This window comes from Rhincodon typus, chromosome 15, assembly GCF_021869965.1.
Source record: "Rhincodon typus isolate 14 chromosome 15, sRhiTyp1.1, whole genome shotgun sequence".
In the NCBI taxonomy this organism is placed as follows: domain Eukaryota; kingdom Metazoa; phylum Chordata; class Chondrichthyes; order Orectolobiformes; family Rhincodontidae; genus Rhincodon; species Rhincodon typus.
This window is the reverse complement of record NC_063346.1, coordinates 58,176,407-58,196,168: the sequence shown is the minus strand read 5'-3', so window position 1 is coordinate 58,196,168 and position 19,762 is coordinate 58,176,407. Positions and strand designations below refer to the sequence as shown.

At 41.5% G+C, this 19,762-nt stretch overlaps 1 protein-coding gene across 4 annotated transcripts in view; it reads left to right on the top strand.

Moving 5' to 3' along the window:
- The window catches only part of fcsk (fucose kinase), a 318,038-nt gene that overhangs the window by 205,629 nt on the left and 92,647 nt on the right, over positions 1-19,762 (top strand). For 3 of the 4 annotated variants that reach the window (XM_048606128.1, XM_048606129.1, XM_048606131.1), the window contains one exon: positions 13,459-13,509. In XM_048606128.1, the coding sequence (XP_048462085.1) occupies positions 13,459-13,509 (51 nt within the window). Of the gene's footprint in view, positions 1-13,458; positions 13,541-19,762 lie in introns of all 4 variants that reach the window. The other variant, XM_048606132.1, reaches the window with a different exon arrangement.

Sequence of the window (19,762 nt, the reverse complement as noted above, 5' to 3'; positions counted from 1 at the left end):
TCAGCTTTCCTGCTCTTCTGATGCTGCTTGGCCTGCTGTGTTCATCCAGCTCTACACCTTGTTATCTCACTGTCAGTTAACCCTTAATTAATATATCCATCATCCATTCCCTCATTCCATTATGTCCGAGACATTCCTTCAGACTATATTAGATACTAACAGAATCCCCTTTTTTTGTAAAATAAATCAATATTTCATAACAAAATAAACAAAACATATTTTATTTCCTTTTTTATTTGCATACTGAAGTTCAAAGCATCTTTTTTCCACCATGTCCAATAGTTTCTCAGAACTTGCTCCTTTCTTTGTAAAACAATCAGCTGACTGCTGCTATCCAATTTTGAGATTGTTCCATTCTCCAGCATCTGCCTTTAAACTGCAGTATGAATCGTTGATCTTCGTTAATTCACATATTTTTTGAGTGCACATTATCTCTCATGACTATACAAATTTTCAAATTTAGTGAGTATTGCTGTTGCATTCTTCTTTTAGAATTTTTTTCCAATGTTTTCGCTAAGAAAAATGTCATTTTTACTGACTTACCAAAAGCAGGCGCTTCTGCCACAAAGGTTCTTTTATGACTCTTCTAATCGTTTTAGCTTCCCAAGCTAAAGGACGACATTTATTCCCTTTCTCATAAGACCTATCAATGCTCCTGTATTCAAGAGCCCATCACAAGGATTTCCATAAGAAGCATCATAGCACTTGGAATATTGTGTTCAGTTCTGATCACCTCATTATAGGAAAAATGTAGAAGCTTTAGAGAAGGTGCAGAGGAGATTTACCAAGATGCTGCCTGGACTGGAGGGCAGGTCTTATGAGGAAAGGTTGAGGGAGCTAGGGCTTTTTTCATTGGAGTGAAGAAGGATGAGAGGTGACTTGATAGAGGTGTACAAGATGATGAGGCATAGATAGAGTGGATAGTCAGAGACTTTTTCCCAGAGCAGAAATGACTATTACAAGGGGGCATAATTTCAAGGTGATTGGAGGATGGTATTGGGGAGATGTCAGAGGTAGGTTCTTCATGCAGAGAGTGGTGGGTGTGTAGAATGCACTGCCGGCAGTGGTAGTGGAGTCAGATACTTTAGAGACTTTTAAGCGACTCTTGGATAGGCACATGGAAGATAGTAAAATGTAGGGTATGCAGGGTAGATTGATCTTAGTAGGGTAATAGGTCGGCACAACATCGTGGGCCAAAGGGCCTGTACTGTGCTGTACTGTTCTATGTTCTATGTTCATCACTAAAAACAGCAAGTTTCACATAGTTGTACTAAACTCTAATTATTGTATCTGGCCTTGTTGAATGCCCAGCTGATTGAGCTGTCCACTTAGACTTTGCAATTCCTCCATGTTAATTTTAGAAGGTACTGCATCTTTTTATGAGGGTTTCTTTTGACCAATGGCAATGGAACTAGTACTTTCCAAATGCTGATGCAAAGTGACATTTGATCCACTCTGCCTGATTTCAATTCCAACGTACTTAAACACCTCAGAGATAGTAGGAACTGCAGATGCTGGAGAATCTGAGATAACACGGTGTAGAGCTGGATGAACACAGAAGGCCAAGCAGCATCATAGGAGCAGGAAGGCTTTTCATCAAAAAGATTTTGATGAGGAAACAAAGTTTAACATCTCCACATTTGCAGATGATACCAAGTTGGGAGGGAGGGTGAACTGTGATGAGGATGCAGAGATCCTTCAGTGTGACCTGGACAGGTTGGGTGAGTGGGCAAATCAACGGCAGTTGCAGTATAATTTGGATAAATGTGAGGTTATTCACTTTGGAAGCAAATACAAGAAGGCAGATTACTACCTGAATGTCTGTAAATTGGGAAGGAGGAGTGTGCAGTGGGTCCTGGGTGTCCTTGTGTACCAGTCGCTGAAGCATGTAGGTGCAGCGGGCAGTAAAGAGGCAAATGGTATGGTGGCCTTCATTGCGAGGGGTTCTGAGTACAGAAGCAGGGATGTGTTGTTGCAGTTATACAGGGCCTTGGTGAGGCCACACCTAGAATATTGTGTGCAGTTTTAGTCTGCTTTTCTGAGGAACGATGCTCTTGCTCTCAAGGGAGTGCAGCGAAGATTTACCAGGCTGGTTCCGGGATGGCGTATGAGGAGAGATTGACTGACTAGGTTGGGATTGTTTTCGCTAGAGTTCAAACGAATGATAAAATTCTAAAAGGACTGGACAGTGTAGATGCAGAGAGGATGTTCCTGAAGGTGGGTGTGTCCAGAATCAGGGGTCACAGGTGTAGACTATTTCGGGTAGAGATGAGGAGACAATTCTTCACCCAAAGAATAGTGAGCCTGTGGAATTCATTACCACAGGAAGTAGTTGATGCCAAAACATTGAATGTATTCAAGAAGTGACTAGATCTAGCACTTTAGGCGAATGGGATCAAAGGTTATGTGGAGAAAGCAGTATTAGACTATTGAGTTGGACGATCAGACATGATTCCGATGAATGGCCTCCTCCTGCTTCTATCTTCTACGTTTCTATATTTCTTAGTCTAAGTCTTGGGTATTTACGCAATTGGCCCCCAATCACTCTCAAACCCAAAACCCCACTCCCATCAACCTCCCGATAACCCGACTAGCCCCTTCCAACAATTCCCTGACTTTGCACTACTCTTCCCATTACACAAAGCTTCCACAACCTGACTAGCCTCACGACCCCTGACTTCATGCTGACCGACTACACCCTCAATCCAACCCTATCTGACCCAACCCCAGCACCTAAATACTCTCCCAATCTCCTGCCTGCCCCTGAAACAACGAACTACCACCAACATGACTTGACATGACAATCCCTCTACCCATGACCCCCTTGCCCACTTCATCTACCTCCCCACTTTCCCACCTGAAACTCGACCACCCTATCCACAGTCACTCTGCCCCCTTAATTACTAACTTCACCCACACCACCCTCTTAGCCACCCTACACCTTTACACATTTACTTTCTTTTGATAGCTTTTCAGACAAGGTTTGTGACAAGGTATTGGCAAAGATCTGTAGCTCGGGTTGTGGGTGAGGTTGTTGACTTGCTCGCCAAGCTGGCTTGTTTTTGTTCAGATGTTTCGTCGCCATGATGGGTGACATCATCAGTGGAGCCTCCAATGAGACGAGGAGTGATGGTAGCCCAGAAGCCCACAGACACTCTACAGCAAACATTTACAAGGATTAAAGACCCCATTCCCACAACATGCAGAATCAACGTGGTTTACAAAATACCATGCAACAACTGCCACAAACATTACATCGGACAGACAGGAAGGAAACTAGCCATCAGAATACACGAACATCAGCTAGCAGCAAAACAGCACGATGAATTCTCCTTAATATCAGCACACTCAGACAATGAAGGCCATCAGTTGAACTGGAACAAGGTAATCATAGTAGCCCAAGCCAAACATAGACACGCACAGGAATTCCCCATGTATAAACCCATACGGATCAAAACCGGAAATGACAGAACTCACCACAATGGACCAGACAGTATAAGTTCAAATCGGAGTAGAATAACATCGCTTCATTGGAGGCTCCACTGTTGATGTCACTAAGCATGGTGGCGAGGCGTCTGAACAAAAACGGGCCAGCTTGGCGAGCAAGTCAACAACCTCGAGGCTTGTGACGTTTAAATTCCCTACCTACTGGTGCACCACGGCAGCCAGAAAAGAGACAAAAAAGTGTGGAGCTGGATGAACACAGCAGGCCACAGCAGAACTCTGCAGCCCAATGGTATCAATATGGACTTCACAAGCTTCAAAATCTCCCCACCCCTGACCGCATCCCAAAACCAGCTCAGCTCGTACCCGCCTCCCTCACCTGTCCTCCCATCTATCCACTCCTCCCACCTCAAGCCCCGCCCCCATCTCTTACCTACTAGCCTCATCCCGCCCCCCTGACCTATCCGTCCTCCCTGGACTGACCTATCCCCTTCCTAACTCCCCACCTATACTCACCTTTACTGGCTCCAACTCCGCCTACTTGACCTGTCTGTCTCCTCTCCACCTATCTTCTCCTTTATCCATCTTCTATCTGCCTCCCCCTCTCTCCCTATTTATTTCAGAATCCCCTTCCCCTCCCCCATTTCTGAAGAAGGGTCTAGACCGGAAAAGTCAGCCTTCCTGCTCCTATGATGCTGCTTGGCCTGCTGTGTTCATCCAGCTCTACACCGTGTTATCTACTTAAACACCTCAGAAGCTTTCCAACTTTGAATTTTGCCTTAATCCCATTTATGACAATGTGGACAAATTTACTGGTCTCACCCCACAATAATCAACTATTTGCATTACAAAGATGCTTAAAAGTTGCCCTTTATGGTGCTAGTAAAACGTGTCAGGGTTGACTTTGAACTGAAGTCAGCTCAGTTTTGGTAAGACAGACTTTACTGAGCAATACCAAACTCTAGAGGGATGATTTAGGCCATATACGCATTTATTTAATTTTCAGGGTCCCCCCACTCAGTTTGGTGATTCTGTTGAAGGATGAAGAAACACTACCCTCCTAAGTTGATCTCCCTGCAGGAATGAATGATTTTATTGTCACATATATTTAAGAAGATACAGTGAAAAGTATTTTATCGCCACATTCTGGCGCCATTTTGGGTTACATAAAGAATAAAAAGAACTAGTTAATCTTCTGTTCAAATTGGGTCTCAAACACAGCTCCAGGGTTTCGTCAAGGTGTTCCACTCCAGAAACAGCATCAATAATGCTGCCCCAGGACACCCCAGCATCAATAATCCTGTTGCCCCAGGAGACCCTAGCTCCACTGCTGCTGCCAATTTGCTGAGACTGCCAAGAGTCCCCGCTTTCAGCCTACCACAGCCAGGAGACCCTGCTCCGGGCACCACCATCACCAAGAATCCAGGCTCCAGCATTAATGTCACTTGACCTACAGCAACCAAACATTTGTTGCTTACAAGACCAAGAAAGTTTTCAAAATAGTTTTTCCTACCATCAGTGAATCTACACTCATATCTTGGTCCCCCAGTATTTTTTCAAAACCTCATGCCACTAATCTTGCTTTAACCTCATAAGTTCCATCAGGAGGCACTTTTTCCACGCATATCCACCCATGCGACAAAACTGGCTTTTCTTTATCTGGCACCTGTGTACACCCAGATTCTATCTGGCCTTTCGTTCTTGTTGTTTGGCAGCCTTTTTTAAACTCGTTTTCTAGAAGTTGGTAGCCAGTAAAACTTCCCAATCATAGCGGCTTCTGCCTTCTATCTCCTTCTGGATTGTTACTGTTTGGCCTTCCCCTTCTATTAAAAGAATTTCTTTCAACGGTTCTTTATCTCTATCTGGGAGCATGTTTGTTCCAAACCCACTGTTTGAGTTTACACTGCGTTTTCTTGCCATCTGTCTTAGGAATTCACATTCCCAATCTGAGATTAACCTCCTTCCTCTCATCCTGTACATTCTTCAAGCTTTTATATTTTCCAGTGGCCTTCCCTGACCTACTTATAGTCGCAATTCTCCATTGGCTATCTTCTTCTGGTAAATATTTGACATAGTACCCACTTTCGGCAGTTGTCCTTTGGGACCAGTGGCCTCCTATTAACTGTCAGAACGGTTCTGTCCATCATCAGATAAACTGCCAATTGTAACAGTGATCCTCATAGCTATGCAACATTAGAAGATAAACAGAGTCCAAAATAGCACTTATCGTGAGAACTTCATTTCGATTCACTATACTCCATTTTATTCACACCCCACTGGTGACTAGCTTCTCACATTTATTCAACCAGTTCACACTCCATTAAACTTTAATTAATGTCTCCATCACCCACTCCCTCATTCCATTAGGTCTTAGGCCTTCCTTCGGATCATATTAGATGATTACATCAAGCTCTTTCTAAACTAACTATTCAAGCTGCCACTTTCTGTCTGAAGTCTCAATGAGGACCACTGTTGATTTCTTCCATTAGCTGTAAACTGCAACACATCTTCTAGCTGTTTCTCCCTCGTGTAATTCATCAACGATCCTCAGACAGCACCTTCCATGACCACTTCTAAGTAGAAGAACAAGGGCAGCCAATACATGGGATTGCCACAGCCTGCAAGTTCCCCTATGAGCCACTCACCACCCTGACTCTGAAATATATTGCTATTCCTTCACAGTCATTGGGTCAAAATCCTAGAATTCTCTTCCAATTGGCATTGTGGTTCATCCCAAAGAAGATGGACTGCAGTGGTTCAAGAAGACAGCTCAACATGTTACATTGCGATTCAGCACCAACAGACTCGAGTTTAATCAATTGTAATTTAGTTTTATTGAAGTGAAGAATTAAAGATTGAGGGGGATCTTATAGAAACATATAAAATTATGAAGAGAATAGATAAGATAGAAGTAGAGAGGATGTTTCCACTGGCAGGTGAAGCTAGGACAAGAGGGCATAGCCTCAAGATTAGAGGGAGCAGATTTAGGACTGAACTGAGAAGGAATTTCTTCACCCAGAGGGTTGTTAATCTATGGAATTCCTTGCCCAGTGAAGTAGTTGACGCTACTTCAGTAAACGCTTTTTAAAAAAAAGGTAGATTTTTTTTGAACAATAGAGGAATTAAGGGATACGGTGAGAACGCGGGTAAGTGGATCTGAGTCCACGAAAGGATCAGCCATGATCTTATTGCATGGCGGAGCAGGCTCGAAGGGCCAGACAGCCTACTCCTGCTCCTAGTTCTTATGTTCTTATCACCACCTTCTCAAGGGCAACAAGAGCAATAAATACTGGGCCAGCCAGCGATGCCCACATCCCATGAATGATTTTAAAAATTGAAACCCAAATGAATTACCTGTTTCCGTCAGCAAACACAGATGAATTAGATAAAAGAACTAGTCAGTTAGGTAGTTGTTTTTGACTGGTGTGGGCACGATGGGCCAAAGGGCCTTCTTCATTGCTGTGGGTCTCTATAACTCTATGACTTTAACAACAAGTCCGTCTTTATCATGGCATTCTTTGGGATGATTCAAACAGTAATGCAAAAAGATTATTTTACTTTTGATATACCTATTTGATTCTGCACCCACATAGCAAAGGAGAGAGCTGCAGATAAAAATTGTGATATTTTTCAAAGATGATCTCAACATATATGGAACACACTCGACTCAAGCTCTTCGATGTATTTGTATTTTAGGCACAACTACATTGTTTTATCTTTCTTTTCATTTGTTAAAGCTGCTGTTAAGTGCAGTATTAGAGTTTTATGATTAGCAGATAATTATATTTATTGAAAGTGGTCAAACCCAGGCCAATGCTATCACAATCCTGGTTATTCATGACACTTAAACTCATTCATTTCAACCTCAAATGCATTTAACTGAGATGGTGATATATAATAGAAGTAATCACACAAAATTAGATGCAAGCATAGCTCAACATGTTACATTGCGATTCAGCACCGACAGACTCGAGTTTAATCAATTGTAATTTAGTTTTATTGAAGTGAAGAATTAAAGGAAATGAATAGAAGCTACTGAATTTAACAAATTAAAAAATACAATTGATGTCAAGAAGTGAATTGTCACAGATTGATCCCATCTCTCAGATGGGGCTACACTTAGAAGTATAGTAACTTCGACTTCATTCTCTGGTTAAACTACTGACTTAGGTATTGACCTCTGACCTGCCCACATCCAGCTCCATGTTCTTTACTTTTTCACTGCCAAATCTTTACAGATGTTTGAAAGATGATTCTTGAAGTAAGGAATGACTTCAAACTGTTTCTCACCTCAAATCTTCCCCTGGAATCTCTATCCTCAACTTGGATAATAAAGCATTAATGTTGCAGAAAGCATGTTCCACATTACAACAATTAATGGATGAACATTAAGGAAAAAATGCAGGCTGAGGCACTCCAGTTGGATTGTGTATTTTTTGATATTACTGTAAAATACAAGGGAACATTCTTGGAATTGAGGCTAGTTGCTCAGCTACTCCATTCACTCCAAACTGAGCCTCCACATTCTCCAAAATCTGTTATTACCCTCTTTCTGTCAGTAAACTTACCTTGTTCATGAAGCCCAATATGTCCAGTCTGTGTTCCTGATTCTCAGCTTTCATCCCCAGTGGCTTGCTGCCTAACATCAATGGGATCAAAAAGCTCTGGAGAAAATGCAAAAATGATTCAGAAGGATAATATCAAAACTGAGATGTTCTAATTATCAGAAAGGATTGAACTGCCTGGTGCTGATTTCTGTAGAAATGGGCCTGAGAGAAAGCCTTATGAAGGTCTTTAAAGTTATGAATGAGTTCGATAGGGTAGATTCAAGAAGGCTGTTTCTACTCATTGAGGTATCCAAATCTAGAACTTAAGTATAAAGTAGGGACTAATCATTACGAAATTGAGTAGATGCTGGAAACGATCTGCAGGTCCAGCAGTGCCTGTAACAAGAGAAACATAATTAACTATTTGGGTTAATGATCCTCCATCAGAATGAACTTGGGGCGTCATATATTTTCTCTCTCTCATTTCAGATTTCCAGCACTTACAAAGTTTTGCTTTTGATCAGTGGTCATGCAGTGGTTATGACTGTATTAGTCATCCTGAAGCTGGTAGAACTAATGTGGCAAGCAGAAATTGAAATCTACATTGATACTGATATGTTAAACTTTAGAAGCTGAAATCTGGAAATAAACAACTAATGCTAGTAAAAGTAACATGAAACAGTTGGAATGTTATTACAAACACATCTAGATCACTCCTGTCTATTTGAGAAGAAAATCTGCCTCTCTGCTTTTTATGTGACTGATGTCTCACATCAACATCCAGTGCCTTTCTCAAGGGGCTTGACGATAAATGCTGATAGGATGTTTCCCCTCATGTGGACCTTCTAGGACCGGAGGGCATAGTATCAGAATAAAGGAGTGCCAATTCAAGATTGAGATGAGGAGAAATTTCTTTTCTGAAGGTTGAGAGTCTTTGGAACTCCTTGCCACAGAGAACTGTGGAGGCAGAGTCTTGTGTATGTTTAAGGTTGAGGTAGATAGATGCTTGATCAAGCAGGAAATCAAGGATTATGGGGAAAACGCAGGAAAGTGAACATGACGAATGTCGAATCGGCCATGATCCTATTGAATGTTAGAGCAGGCTTGAGGGGCCAAACAGCCTACTCATGTTCCTATTTCTTATGGTCTTATGCTCTCTGAAGTGTCATAGCAAATGCCTTGATTATATCAAACTGTTGCCTCCTTCTAAAGGGGCACATGTTGGCCTTATGGTGACACTGACAGCCAGACGATGAATAAACAGAAAAGGCGTTATACATTATATTGCTACAATTTAGTGATTCACACTCCTACTCAAGAGCAGCCAGTGTTGGGCTATTAATGCTGTCATTGTCCATTACTTGAGAATGACTAAAACAATGCAAATTTCTCAAAATACTACATGAATTTTCTTTAACCCGATATTTGCAGTATTTGAAATTTCTATAGCCATTTCACAATAACATTATCAAATGTCAGTTTCAATTCAGTTGGTAGCATGCTTGCCACTTAGTCACATGTTTCTGGAATCATATTCTGCTCCAGGGCCTGTGCATAATAATCGAGGCACACACTCCAGTGCAATGCTGAGGGAGCACTTCATCTCAGTCACAGGGCATTTTTGCATGGTCCATCAGGGTTTTGTGCTTTATCTTTAACTGCTTCATCCAATAACCTTCGCTCCACTTGAGCTAAAGATTTCTGAGCTTGTTGGAAGCTGGAGTGACTGTGGAGCATCAGGGAGAGTGACAGTTTCCTGAGTCATACCTTCCAGACCATCCAACAAACAGTAAGAGTTCAGGATGGCAGCTGAGTGGCCACTTGGCGAATTACCTTGGTCACAAGACATTGCTGCAAGAGTCCTTCAGGATAGTGTCATAAGTCCAACCATTATTAGTTCTTTGTCGATGACCATCCTTCCAATAAAGCCAGAAATGGAGATTTTCTCTGACAACTGTAAGACCATAAGACATAAGCAAAAGTAGGGCATTCAGTCCATTGATTTTGTTCTGCCAGTCAATGAAATCATGGCTGATATATTAATCTTCAAGTCTGCTTTCTTGCCTTTTCCCTATAATCCTTTATTTTCTTACTGATTCAAAATCTATTTATCTTGACCTTGAATGTACTTAACAACCCAGCCTCTGTTGCCTTCTGCAGTAAAGAATTCCACAGATTCCCTATCTTCTGAGAGAAGAAATTTCTCCTCATCTCTACTTTAACTGTGGTATGTTATTCTCGGATTTTGCCCTCTGATCTTAGATTCTCCTACAAGGAGAAATAATCTCTCCGCATCTACTCCTACCTAAACTCCAATGAGTAGATGCCCAACGTATTCAACCTCCTCACAAGACAGTCCCACCATATCCAGTATCAGTCTAGTGAATCTTCTCTGGACTGCCTCCAGTGGCAATATATCTTTCCTTAGACAAGGGATCCAAAATTGTTCACTGTGTTCTAGTGTCTGGTATAGTTTTAACAATACCTCTCTACTTTCCTATTCTATTCCCTTTGAAATAAAGGCTATCATTCCCTATTACCTGCTGAACTTGAATGCTAGCTTTCTGTGGTTCACGCAGGAGGACTACCAAATCTCTCTGTTCTGTAGTTTCCTGCAGTGTTTCTCAATGTAAAAGTTTCTCTACCCCGTCTGCCAAAGTGCATGACCTCACATTTTTCAACATTGCATTCCACCTGCCAAGTTTTACTCACTTCCTTTACCAATTATCCTCTGTAGACTCTTTGTGTCATCCCCACCACTTGCCTTTCCATTTTTTTTGGTGTCTCTGCAAACTTGGCTATTGTACGTTCACTTTCCTCATCCAAGTCATTAATGTATATTGTAAATAATTGTGGTGCCAGCAGTGAAACCTTTGGCACTCCATTAGTTACAGGTTGCCATCCTGAAAGTGCCCTCCTTATCCCAGCTGTCTGTTTTCTATTAGTTAGCCAATCCTCTATTCCTGCTAGCATAACTGCTCACTGAAATGGTCTAATAAATCAATCATTTCTAGAGAAATTAGGGATGGGAAAGAAATGCTGGCCCAGCCAGTGTGGATTCCCTTGTCCCCTAAAAGAATTTTTAAAAGTTTGCAACTCCAAAGATATTGAGGCAGCCCTTGTCCATACCGAGCAAGACATGGTCATCATTCAGGCTTAGTGTGATAAGTGAAAAGTAACATTTGTACCACGCATGTGGACCATATGACCATAGAGAGAATCTAACTGTGATCCTTCGCATTCAGTGGCAATACTGTGGCTGAATCCACTCTGTCATCTTGGGGTTATCATTGACCAAAAACTGAACTGGATCAGCTATAGTTTGCTTACATGAACAGGTCAGAATTATGTGGCAAGTCACTCATCCCCTGAGTTCCCAAAGCCTGTCCACCATTTATTAGGCACAAGTCAGGAGTGTGTTGGAATATTTTCCACATGCCGAGGTGGGTGTAGCTTCAAAACACTTCAGAATCTGGACACTATCCAGGACAAAGCCTGCTTGATTGGTCCTCCATCCACCTCCTTAAACAATGTGCCATCCTTCAACTAAGGGCAGCACAGTGGCTCTGTTGTTAGCACTGCTGCCTTGCAGCACCAAGGAACTGGGTTCAATTCCAGCCTCGGACAGCTGTCTATGTGAAGTTTGCACGTTCTCCCTGTGAGTGTGTGGGTTTACTCTGGGTGCTCCGGTTTCCTCCCACAGTCCAAAGATGTGCAGGTTAGGTAGATTGCCCACAGCATCCAGGGATGTACTGGCTAGTTAGATTAGCCGTGGGAAATGCAGGGTTACAGTGACAGTGTAGGGGAGGTGGGTCTGGAAGGGATGCTGTTTGGAGGGTCGGTGTGAACTTGACGGGCTGAATGACCTGCTTCCACACTGTAGGGATTCTATTCTTCTAGTCTATTTGCTCCCTCCATTGCCAACACTCACTGGCTACAGTATGTACCAGCTCTACAATGGAAACCAGCAACTCAGCAATTCCATTTTAACAACAGATTCATGGGACAAGGGTATCGCTGGCTGGTCCAGCTTTTATTACCCATCCCTAATTGCCCAGAGGGCAGTTAAGAGTCAACCACATTGCTGTGGGTCTGGAGTCACCTGTAGGCCAGACCAGGTAAGGATGGCAGTTTCCTTCTCTAAAGAACATTAGTGACTAGATGGGTTTTCTGACAATTGGCAATGGTTTCATGGTCATCATTAGATTCTTGTTTCCAGATTTTTTTATTGAATTCAAATTTCACCATTTGCCATGGCGGGATTTGAATCCGTGTCCCCAGAACATTACCTGGGTCTCTGAGTTAACAGTCCAGTGATAATACCACTAGGCCATTGCCTCCCTATTACATCCTAGAAAAGCAAGGGCAACAGAAGCATGACAAACCACCATGCTCAGGTTTTCCTCCAGCTTGGAACAGTATACCCATTTTTTTTCACTGTCACTGTGTCAAAATCCTGGAACTCCCTCCCAAAAAGCACTGAGAGTGTACCTATGCCACATGGACTACAGCAATTCAAGAAGGCTGCTCACCACCAGGACAATTAGGAATGGACGATAAATGCTGCCTTATCATTGGTACCCAAAAGAAAGAACAAAACCAAATTGTAAAATAGATGTTAGATTGTGTAAAATACATAGTGTGCTAACAAAGATTGAGAAAGGGTCACTGGACCCTAAACATTAACTCTGATTTTTCTTCACAGATGCTGCCAGACCTGCTGAGCTTTTCCAGCAACTCCTGTTTTTGATATTGTTGTGTGCTAACAGAGGTTACCTATGCTAGAGAATATATATTTCACACTTCTCGTAGCTTTCCTTTGTGGCACTTTAAACTGAGTAATGAAGGAAGAGTTAGAGAAAAATGCATAAGATTCAGCTTGAGAAGGATGGAAATCTGAAGCCAGCTGACTTGCATGTTGCCAGCAATCAAATACATAATTAATCATTCCTTTTCCTCAAAAAAACCCACATTCTCAATACTAATTCCCATGCTCATTGCCAACATTTCATTGTGTAATACAGACTGTGGCCAGCTCAAATTTAATATGAGAATACAGCCCTTTCCAGCTCCCACTGTGGATTTTAGTGACACTCTCTTAGTCCAGCGTTGCACAAGAATTCTTAAAAAAAAATCTGGCATTAAAAATGCTTTCTTAATGGTGACCACATAATCATTGTTGTTTGTAATAAAAAAAAATCCTCCTGGTCTGGCTTGCAAGTGACTCCAGACCTGTAATGTGTTTGATTCTTAACTGCCCTTTGGGCAACTAGAGATGGGCAATAAATGCTGGCCTAGCCAGCAATGCCAGCATCCCATGAATGAATTCAAAAAAAGTGGCTGTAAAAGAATGCCCTAGCATTAACCAGCAGTTTCAGAAAAGATGGAGGGCACATAGGTGGGAAACAAAGTTAAGACAGATGAATTGTAGCATGAATCCTAACATTGTCTCATCTCTTTGTTTCAGGTCGTCACCTCTGATGTACTGCAGACAGCACGAATACTGATTCTCCACATGGTGAGTCATCAGAGCTCAACCTTTAACTACTGTGAGTACCATAGGTATTATGTGGGTCACACAGCGTTGGTACATGTCCCACTTTGGTTAGAGGCTGGAAGTAACAAGAAAGACAAAATGCAGATAACCACCTTTCATTGAGGATTTCTCTGAAGACTTCTGTAGCAGTCATTTCTCCATAGTGAACATATTTCTGACATGTTAAGTTCACTTGATGCTTCCCACAATTTTTCCTGTAATTTGTGTGACAGATTAAGCCAGGCTGTCTCTGTGCAGCTTTCCATAGCATCTTTCATGATCGTAGACTGGCTGAAAGTGTTTTATAGCCATTGAAATACAGTGCAGTTAGTGTTGTAACTAGGAAATGCTTCAGCCAATGTGCACACAAAGAAAGATATGATGACCAGGTAATCTGTCTTCTGATGACACTGGCCAGGACACTGGACAACTAGCCTCCCTTTATTGAAATACTGCCTCTTTTACATTGACCTAAGAGAGAAATTGGGACCTCAATATAATGTGTCATGGCAGCACCAATAGTTCAGAGCTCCTGAGTGCTGGAGTATCAACCTTTTTATTCATGTGTCACTGGCTAGGCCAGCATTTATTACCCAGAGGTTAGTTAAGGTCTGGCGTCATATGTAGGCTAGGCCAGATAAGGACAGCAGTTTCCTTGCCTGAAGGGCATTAGTGTTTCTCCCCAACAGTCAAAAATGGTTTCATTGTCATCATTAGAACCTTAATGCCAGATTTTTATTGAATTCAAATTCCACCATCTACTGTGGCAGGATTCAAACCCAGTTCCCTAAAACATTACCTGGGTATCTGGATTAATAGTCTAGCGATGATACCACTAAACCATTCTCACCCCTGGTTTTTCAAGTCTAGAGAGATGGAATTGAACTCACAGGTTTCTGACCAAAGTGAATGCTACCACAAAACTGCAGCTGGCACTGAACAAAGAATAAAACTTATTATTGAAGTTTTGGGGCAGAATGCCTAGGTAGTTTGTGTAGCAGTTTACTACCCAGTGTCCTATGTACTCGAATGGCCCCAAGTTTGTACTCAATCAGCTAATCTAACCTGGCAATCATGGAGGCTAAAATTGGAATTAACAGTCATAGAATAGAAACCAACAAGCTCACCTTTTCAGTGCCCTCTGCTGGGAAATGGATGTTAAGTGAGGATAGGATCAGATTTTGCTCTAACCACTCAACAATTACCAATGTAACAATCCAGTCATCTGGTGAGCACTGGGGAGGCTGGTGCCTAGATCTCAACCCCCACAACCCCAAAGAAGGTGCCTGTATCATATTCACTGCTGTAGACACTAAGATTTTTTTCCTGTCCACTCTGTTTGTGTACTTGCATCAGGGATTGTACGGAGACAAATTTGGGAAGAAAAATTGAATAAAGCGTACAGAGTTTACTTTGAAGTGATTACATTGAGGCTTGAGATGATAAGGGATAAATTACATTAATGCCACGCAAGTAAAGGCAATAACCATCTACAAACATACAAACAAGGAACAAGAATAGGCCACTCGGCCCTTCGGGCCTGCTCTACCATTCAACAAGATCATAAGTGATCTAAATTTAATCTCAGCTGTACATTTTTTGCATATCCCCAATAATCTTTCATCACCTTGATAATCAAGAATCTATCTACCTCTGCCTTGAAAATATTTAAAGATGCTCATCCACTGCCTTTTGATGAAAGGAATTCCAAAGATTCTCAAAACTCTGAGAAAAAATTGTTTCCTTGTCTGTTTTAAATGGACATCACCGTATTTTTATAAGCTCTAGTTGCAGATTGTCATAAAAGAGGAAACATCTTCCGACATCCGGTCAAGTCCCTTCAGGATCTTACATTTCAATGAAGTCACTTCTGACTCTTCTAAACTCCAGAGGATACAGGCCTAGCCTGTCTAGCCCTTCCTTATAAGGCAGTTTGCTCATTCCAGGTGTTGATCTCGTAAACCTCTCAACTGTTTCCAATGCATTAACAACCTTCTGTAGGTATGGTGACCAGTATTGTACACAGCACTCCAGATGCAGTCTCACCGATGCCTATATACCTGAACCATAACCTCCCTACTCTCGCATTTAAGTTCTCATTGAAATAAATCATAACATTCTGTTAGCTTTCCTGATTACCTGATGCACCTGCATACAATAGTACTTCCAAGAAGTGAAAGGTAAGTTACGTCCCATTGACATTTAACAGCATTATTGTCGCTGAATCCCCACAAATATCTTGGGGGTCACCACTGATCAGAATGCAATAGCCAAATACTGTGGCTGTAGTAACAGTTCAGAGGCTTGTTATATGGGGGTAAGTATCTCCCCTCCTGACTGTTCAAAACCTGTTCACCATTTACAAAGCAGAAGGCAGTGTGTGGTAGAATACCATCTACTTACTGAGATCAGTGCAACTCCAACAACACTGAACATCATCCAAGGCAAAGCAGCACGGTTGATTGGCACTCAAGAAGATGACTCAGCACGACCTTCACAAGGTTAATTAGGAAAGGATAATAAAATACTAGCCATTGCCAGCAATGTCCAAATTCCATGAATAAATAAAACATGTACCAGGTGTACTAGAGGAATTCTGGAGGGTATTTTAGTATAAAGCCATTATCCGTTTTGCACTACATTTGCTTTTTTTATGAAAAGAAAAATGTACTGTCTGTTCTGTTGATTTGGATTACATCTGGTTAATTGGCAACTCAGACAAATTAAAAGATTCGTCACCAATGATTTAAGAAGTGGACAAGGAGCTCAATTAGAAATCAAATAAGGCAAAAAATACTGCTGGAAAGTAATGTGCAAGAAAATTAGAAGCAAAAGACATCTTGGTTTAAAAAAAAATTGTTTCTTTTGGAATGTACTAAATCAACAACGTATTGAAGAATGAGGTTGGTGACGTGCATGGAAAAGGATTACATTAGATAATGGCTAAATTTTGAAATAATTGGAATTAACCTCAACTGAGAAAGAAAATAACTTGCATTAAATAAAGCTTTTTTTTTAACTTCTGGATGTCACAGAAGACTTCACAGTTAATTAAGTACTTCTAAAGCATAGAGACTATTGTAACATGCAAAATGGGCAAAACACACATTTCGCATCAGTTTTTATTGTGGAGAAAGACATGTAAGCTAGGGAACTTGGGGAAATAAATATTGATGTCTTGAAAACAGTCCACAGAACAGGAGGTGCTAGAGTTCTTAAAAAACATAAAGGTGGATAAATCTCTGGGACCTAATCAAGTGTATCCCAGGACATTATGGGAAGTTAGGAAAGAAATTGCAGGGCACCTAGTAGAGATATCTGTATCATCTACAGCCACAGATGAGTTGCTGAGGGACTGAAATGTGTCTAATTTTGTACCTTTATTTAAGAAAGGCTGTAATGCTTGACTGAATTTTTCAAAGAGGCGACAAACATGATCAATGAGGGTAGAACAGTGGATCTTGTTTACATGGATTTTAGTAAGGCTTTTTGACAAGGTCCCTCATGGTAGGCTCATCCAGAAGATTAAGATGAATGGTATCCACGGTGACTTGGCCGCGTGGATTCAGAATTGGCTTGCCCATAGAAGACCAGAAAGTATTGGTGGAAGGATGTTTTTCAGGCTGGAGGTCTGTGACTAATGGTGTTCCTCGGGATCCAAACTGGGACCTCTGCTGTTTGTGATATATAAATGACTTGGGTGAAAATGTAGATGGGTGGGTTAGTAAGTTTGCAGATGATACAAAGATCAGTGAAGTTGTGGATAATGTAGAAGGTTGTCAAAGGATACAGCAGATATAGATCAGTTGCAGATATGGGCGGAGAAATGGCAGATAGAGTTTAATCCGGGTAAGTGTGAGGTGCTGCACTTTGGGAGATCAAATGTTAAGGAAGAGTATAGTTAATGGCAGGACTCTGAACAGCATTGATGTACAAAAGGATTTTGGGATTCAAATCTGGAGCTCCCTGAAAGTAGCCATGCAAGTAGATAGGGTGGTAAAGAAGGCATACAGCATGCTTCCCTTTATCAGTCGTGGAATTGAGTATAAGAGTTAGGATGTCATGTTGTAGGTTTGTAAGACTTTGGTTAGGCAGCATTTAGAGTATTGCATTCAGTTCTGGTCACCACATTACAGGAAGGATGTGGAGAGGGTGCAGAAGAGGTGTACCAGGATGCTACCTAGATTAGAGGGTATGAACTGTAAGCAGAGGCTAGAAAAACTCAGGTTGTTTTCTCTTCAGGGGTGCAGGCTGAGGGGAGACTTGACAAAAGTCTATAAAATTATTAGAAGCCTAGATAGGGTTAATGGTCAGAATCTTTTTCCCAGAATTGAAATGTTTAATACAAGGGGGCTTGTATTTAAGATTAGAGGACACATGAGGGACAAGTATTTTTAAACAGTGTGGTAGGAGTCTGGAACGCATTTCTGGGGTGGTGGTGGAGGCAGATACAATAGGGGCATTTAAAGGACTATAGATAAGCACATGAATATGCAAGGAATGGAGGGATATGGACCAATGGCAGGCAGAAGGGATTAGTTTCATTTTGCGTCATATTCGGCACAAAACCAAAGGGCCCATTTCTGTGCTGTACAGTACTATATGTAAGGAAAAGCCTGAGAACTATAGACTGGTGAGTCTGACGTCAGTGGTGGGTGAATTATTGGAGGGGATTCTGAGAGATAGGATTTACATGCATTTGGAGAGGCAAGGACTATTTCGGTATAGTCAGCAAGGTTTTGTGTGTGGGAAATCATGTCGCATAAACTTGATTGAGTTTTTTGAAGATGTAATCAAAATGATTGATGAGGGTACAGCGGTAGACATAGTCTACATGGACTTTAGTAAAGCCTTTGACAAATTCCATATAGTAGACTGATTGATTATTAAAATTAGATCACATGGGATTCAGGGAGAGCTTGCCAATTAGATACAAAATTGGCTTGATGGTAGGAGACAAAGGATGGTGGTGGAGGGTTGTTTTTCGGACTAGAGGCTTATGACCAGTGATGTTCTGCAGGGATCAGTGCTGGGTCCACTTTTGTTTGTCATTTGTATAGATGATTTCAATGAAAATTTAGGAAGCATGGTTAGTAAGTTTGTAGATGACACCAAAACTTGGTGATATAGTTGACAGTGAAGAAGGTTAGCTAAGATTACAAAAAGATCTTGATTAATTGGGTCAATAGGCTGAAGAGTGACAGATGGAATTTAATGTGGATAAATGCGAGGCATTTCATTTTGGTAAAACAAACATGTGCAGGACTTATACAATTAGGAGTAGGGCCTTAAGTAGTGTTGTAGAACAGAGAGACCTAGGGGTTCAGGTACATAATTCTTTGAAGTTAGCATCACATATAGATAGGGTGGTAAAGAAGCCGTTTAACACACTTACCTTCATTGCTCAGACCACTGAGTAAAAGAATTGGGACATAGTGTTGAGTTTGTACAGGATGTTGGTGAGGCCACTTTTGGAGTACTGTGTCCAGTTCTGGTCACCATGCTATAGGAAGGATATTAGTGAATTGGAGAAGGTTCATATGATTTACTAGGATGTTGCTAGGACTAGAGGGTTTGGGTTATAAGGAGAAGCTGGATAAGCTGGGACCTTTTTCACTGGAGTATTGGAGGTTGAGGGGGTGATCTTATTGAGGTTTAAAAAATCATGAAGAGCATAAATAGCGCGAATAGCAAAGGTTTTTTCCCTATGGTATGGGAGTTCAAAACTAGGGAGTAGAAAGATTTAAAAGGGACCTGAGGGACAATGTTTTCACACAGGGTAGTTCACATGTGAAATGAACTGCCAGAGGAAGTGGTAAATGCAGGTACAGTCACAACATTTTAAAGACATTTGGACAAGTACATGAATAGGAAATGGTCAGAGGGATATGGGCCGAATGCAAGTAAGTGGGACTAGTTTAGTGTGGGAAATTTGGCCAGTTTGGACGAGTTGGACTAAGGGTCTGTTTTCATGCTGTATGACTCCATCAAGATTCCAGAATCAGAAATGTGATAAAAACCCAATAATTTGTTTTAGTAGCACTGACTTATTAGTCAGGAAAAAAGAAACTGTTTTTCTTTGAGACAGTGACGTGGGGTCTTTACTGTCCAATAGAGAGGGCAAGTGAAGGCCTTTGTTTAACGAATCATCTGAAAGTTCTTCCACTGCAGCAGTCCATCAGTACTGCAATGGAGTGTCAACCTGAATTATATGTTTAATCTGCTCAAGTGTAGC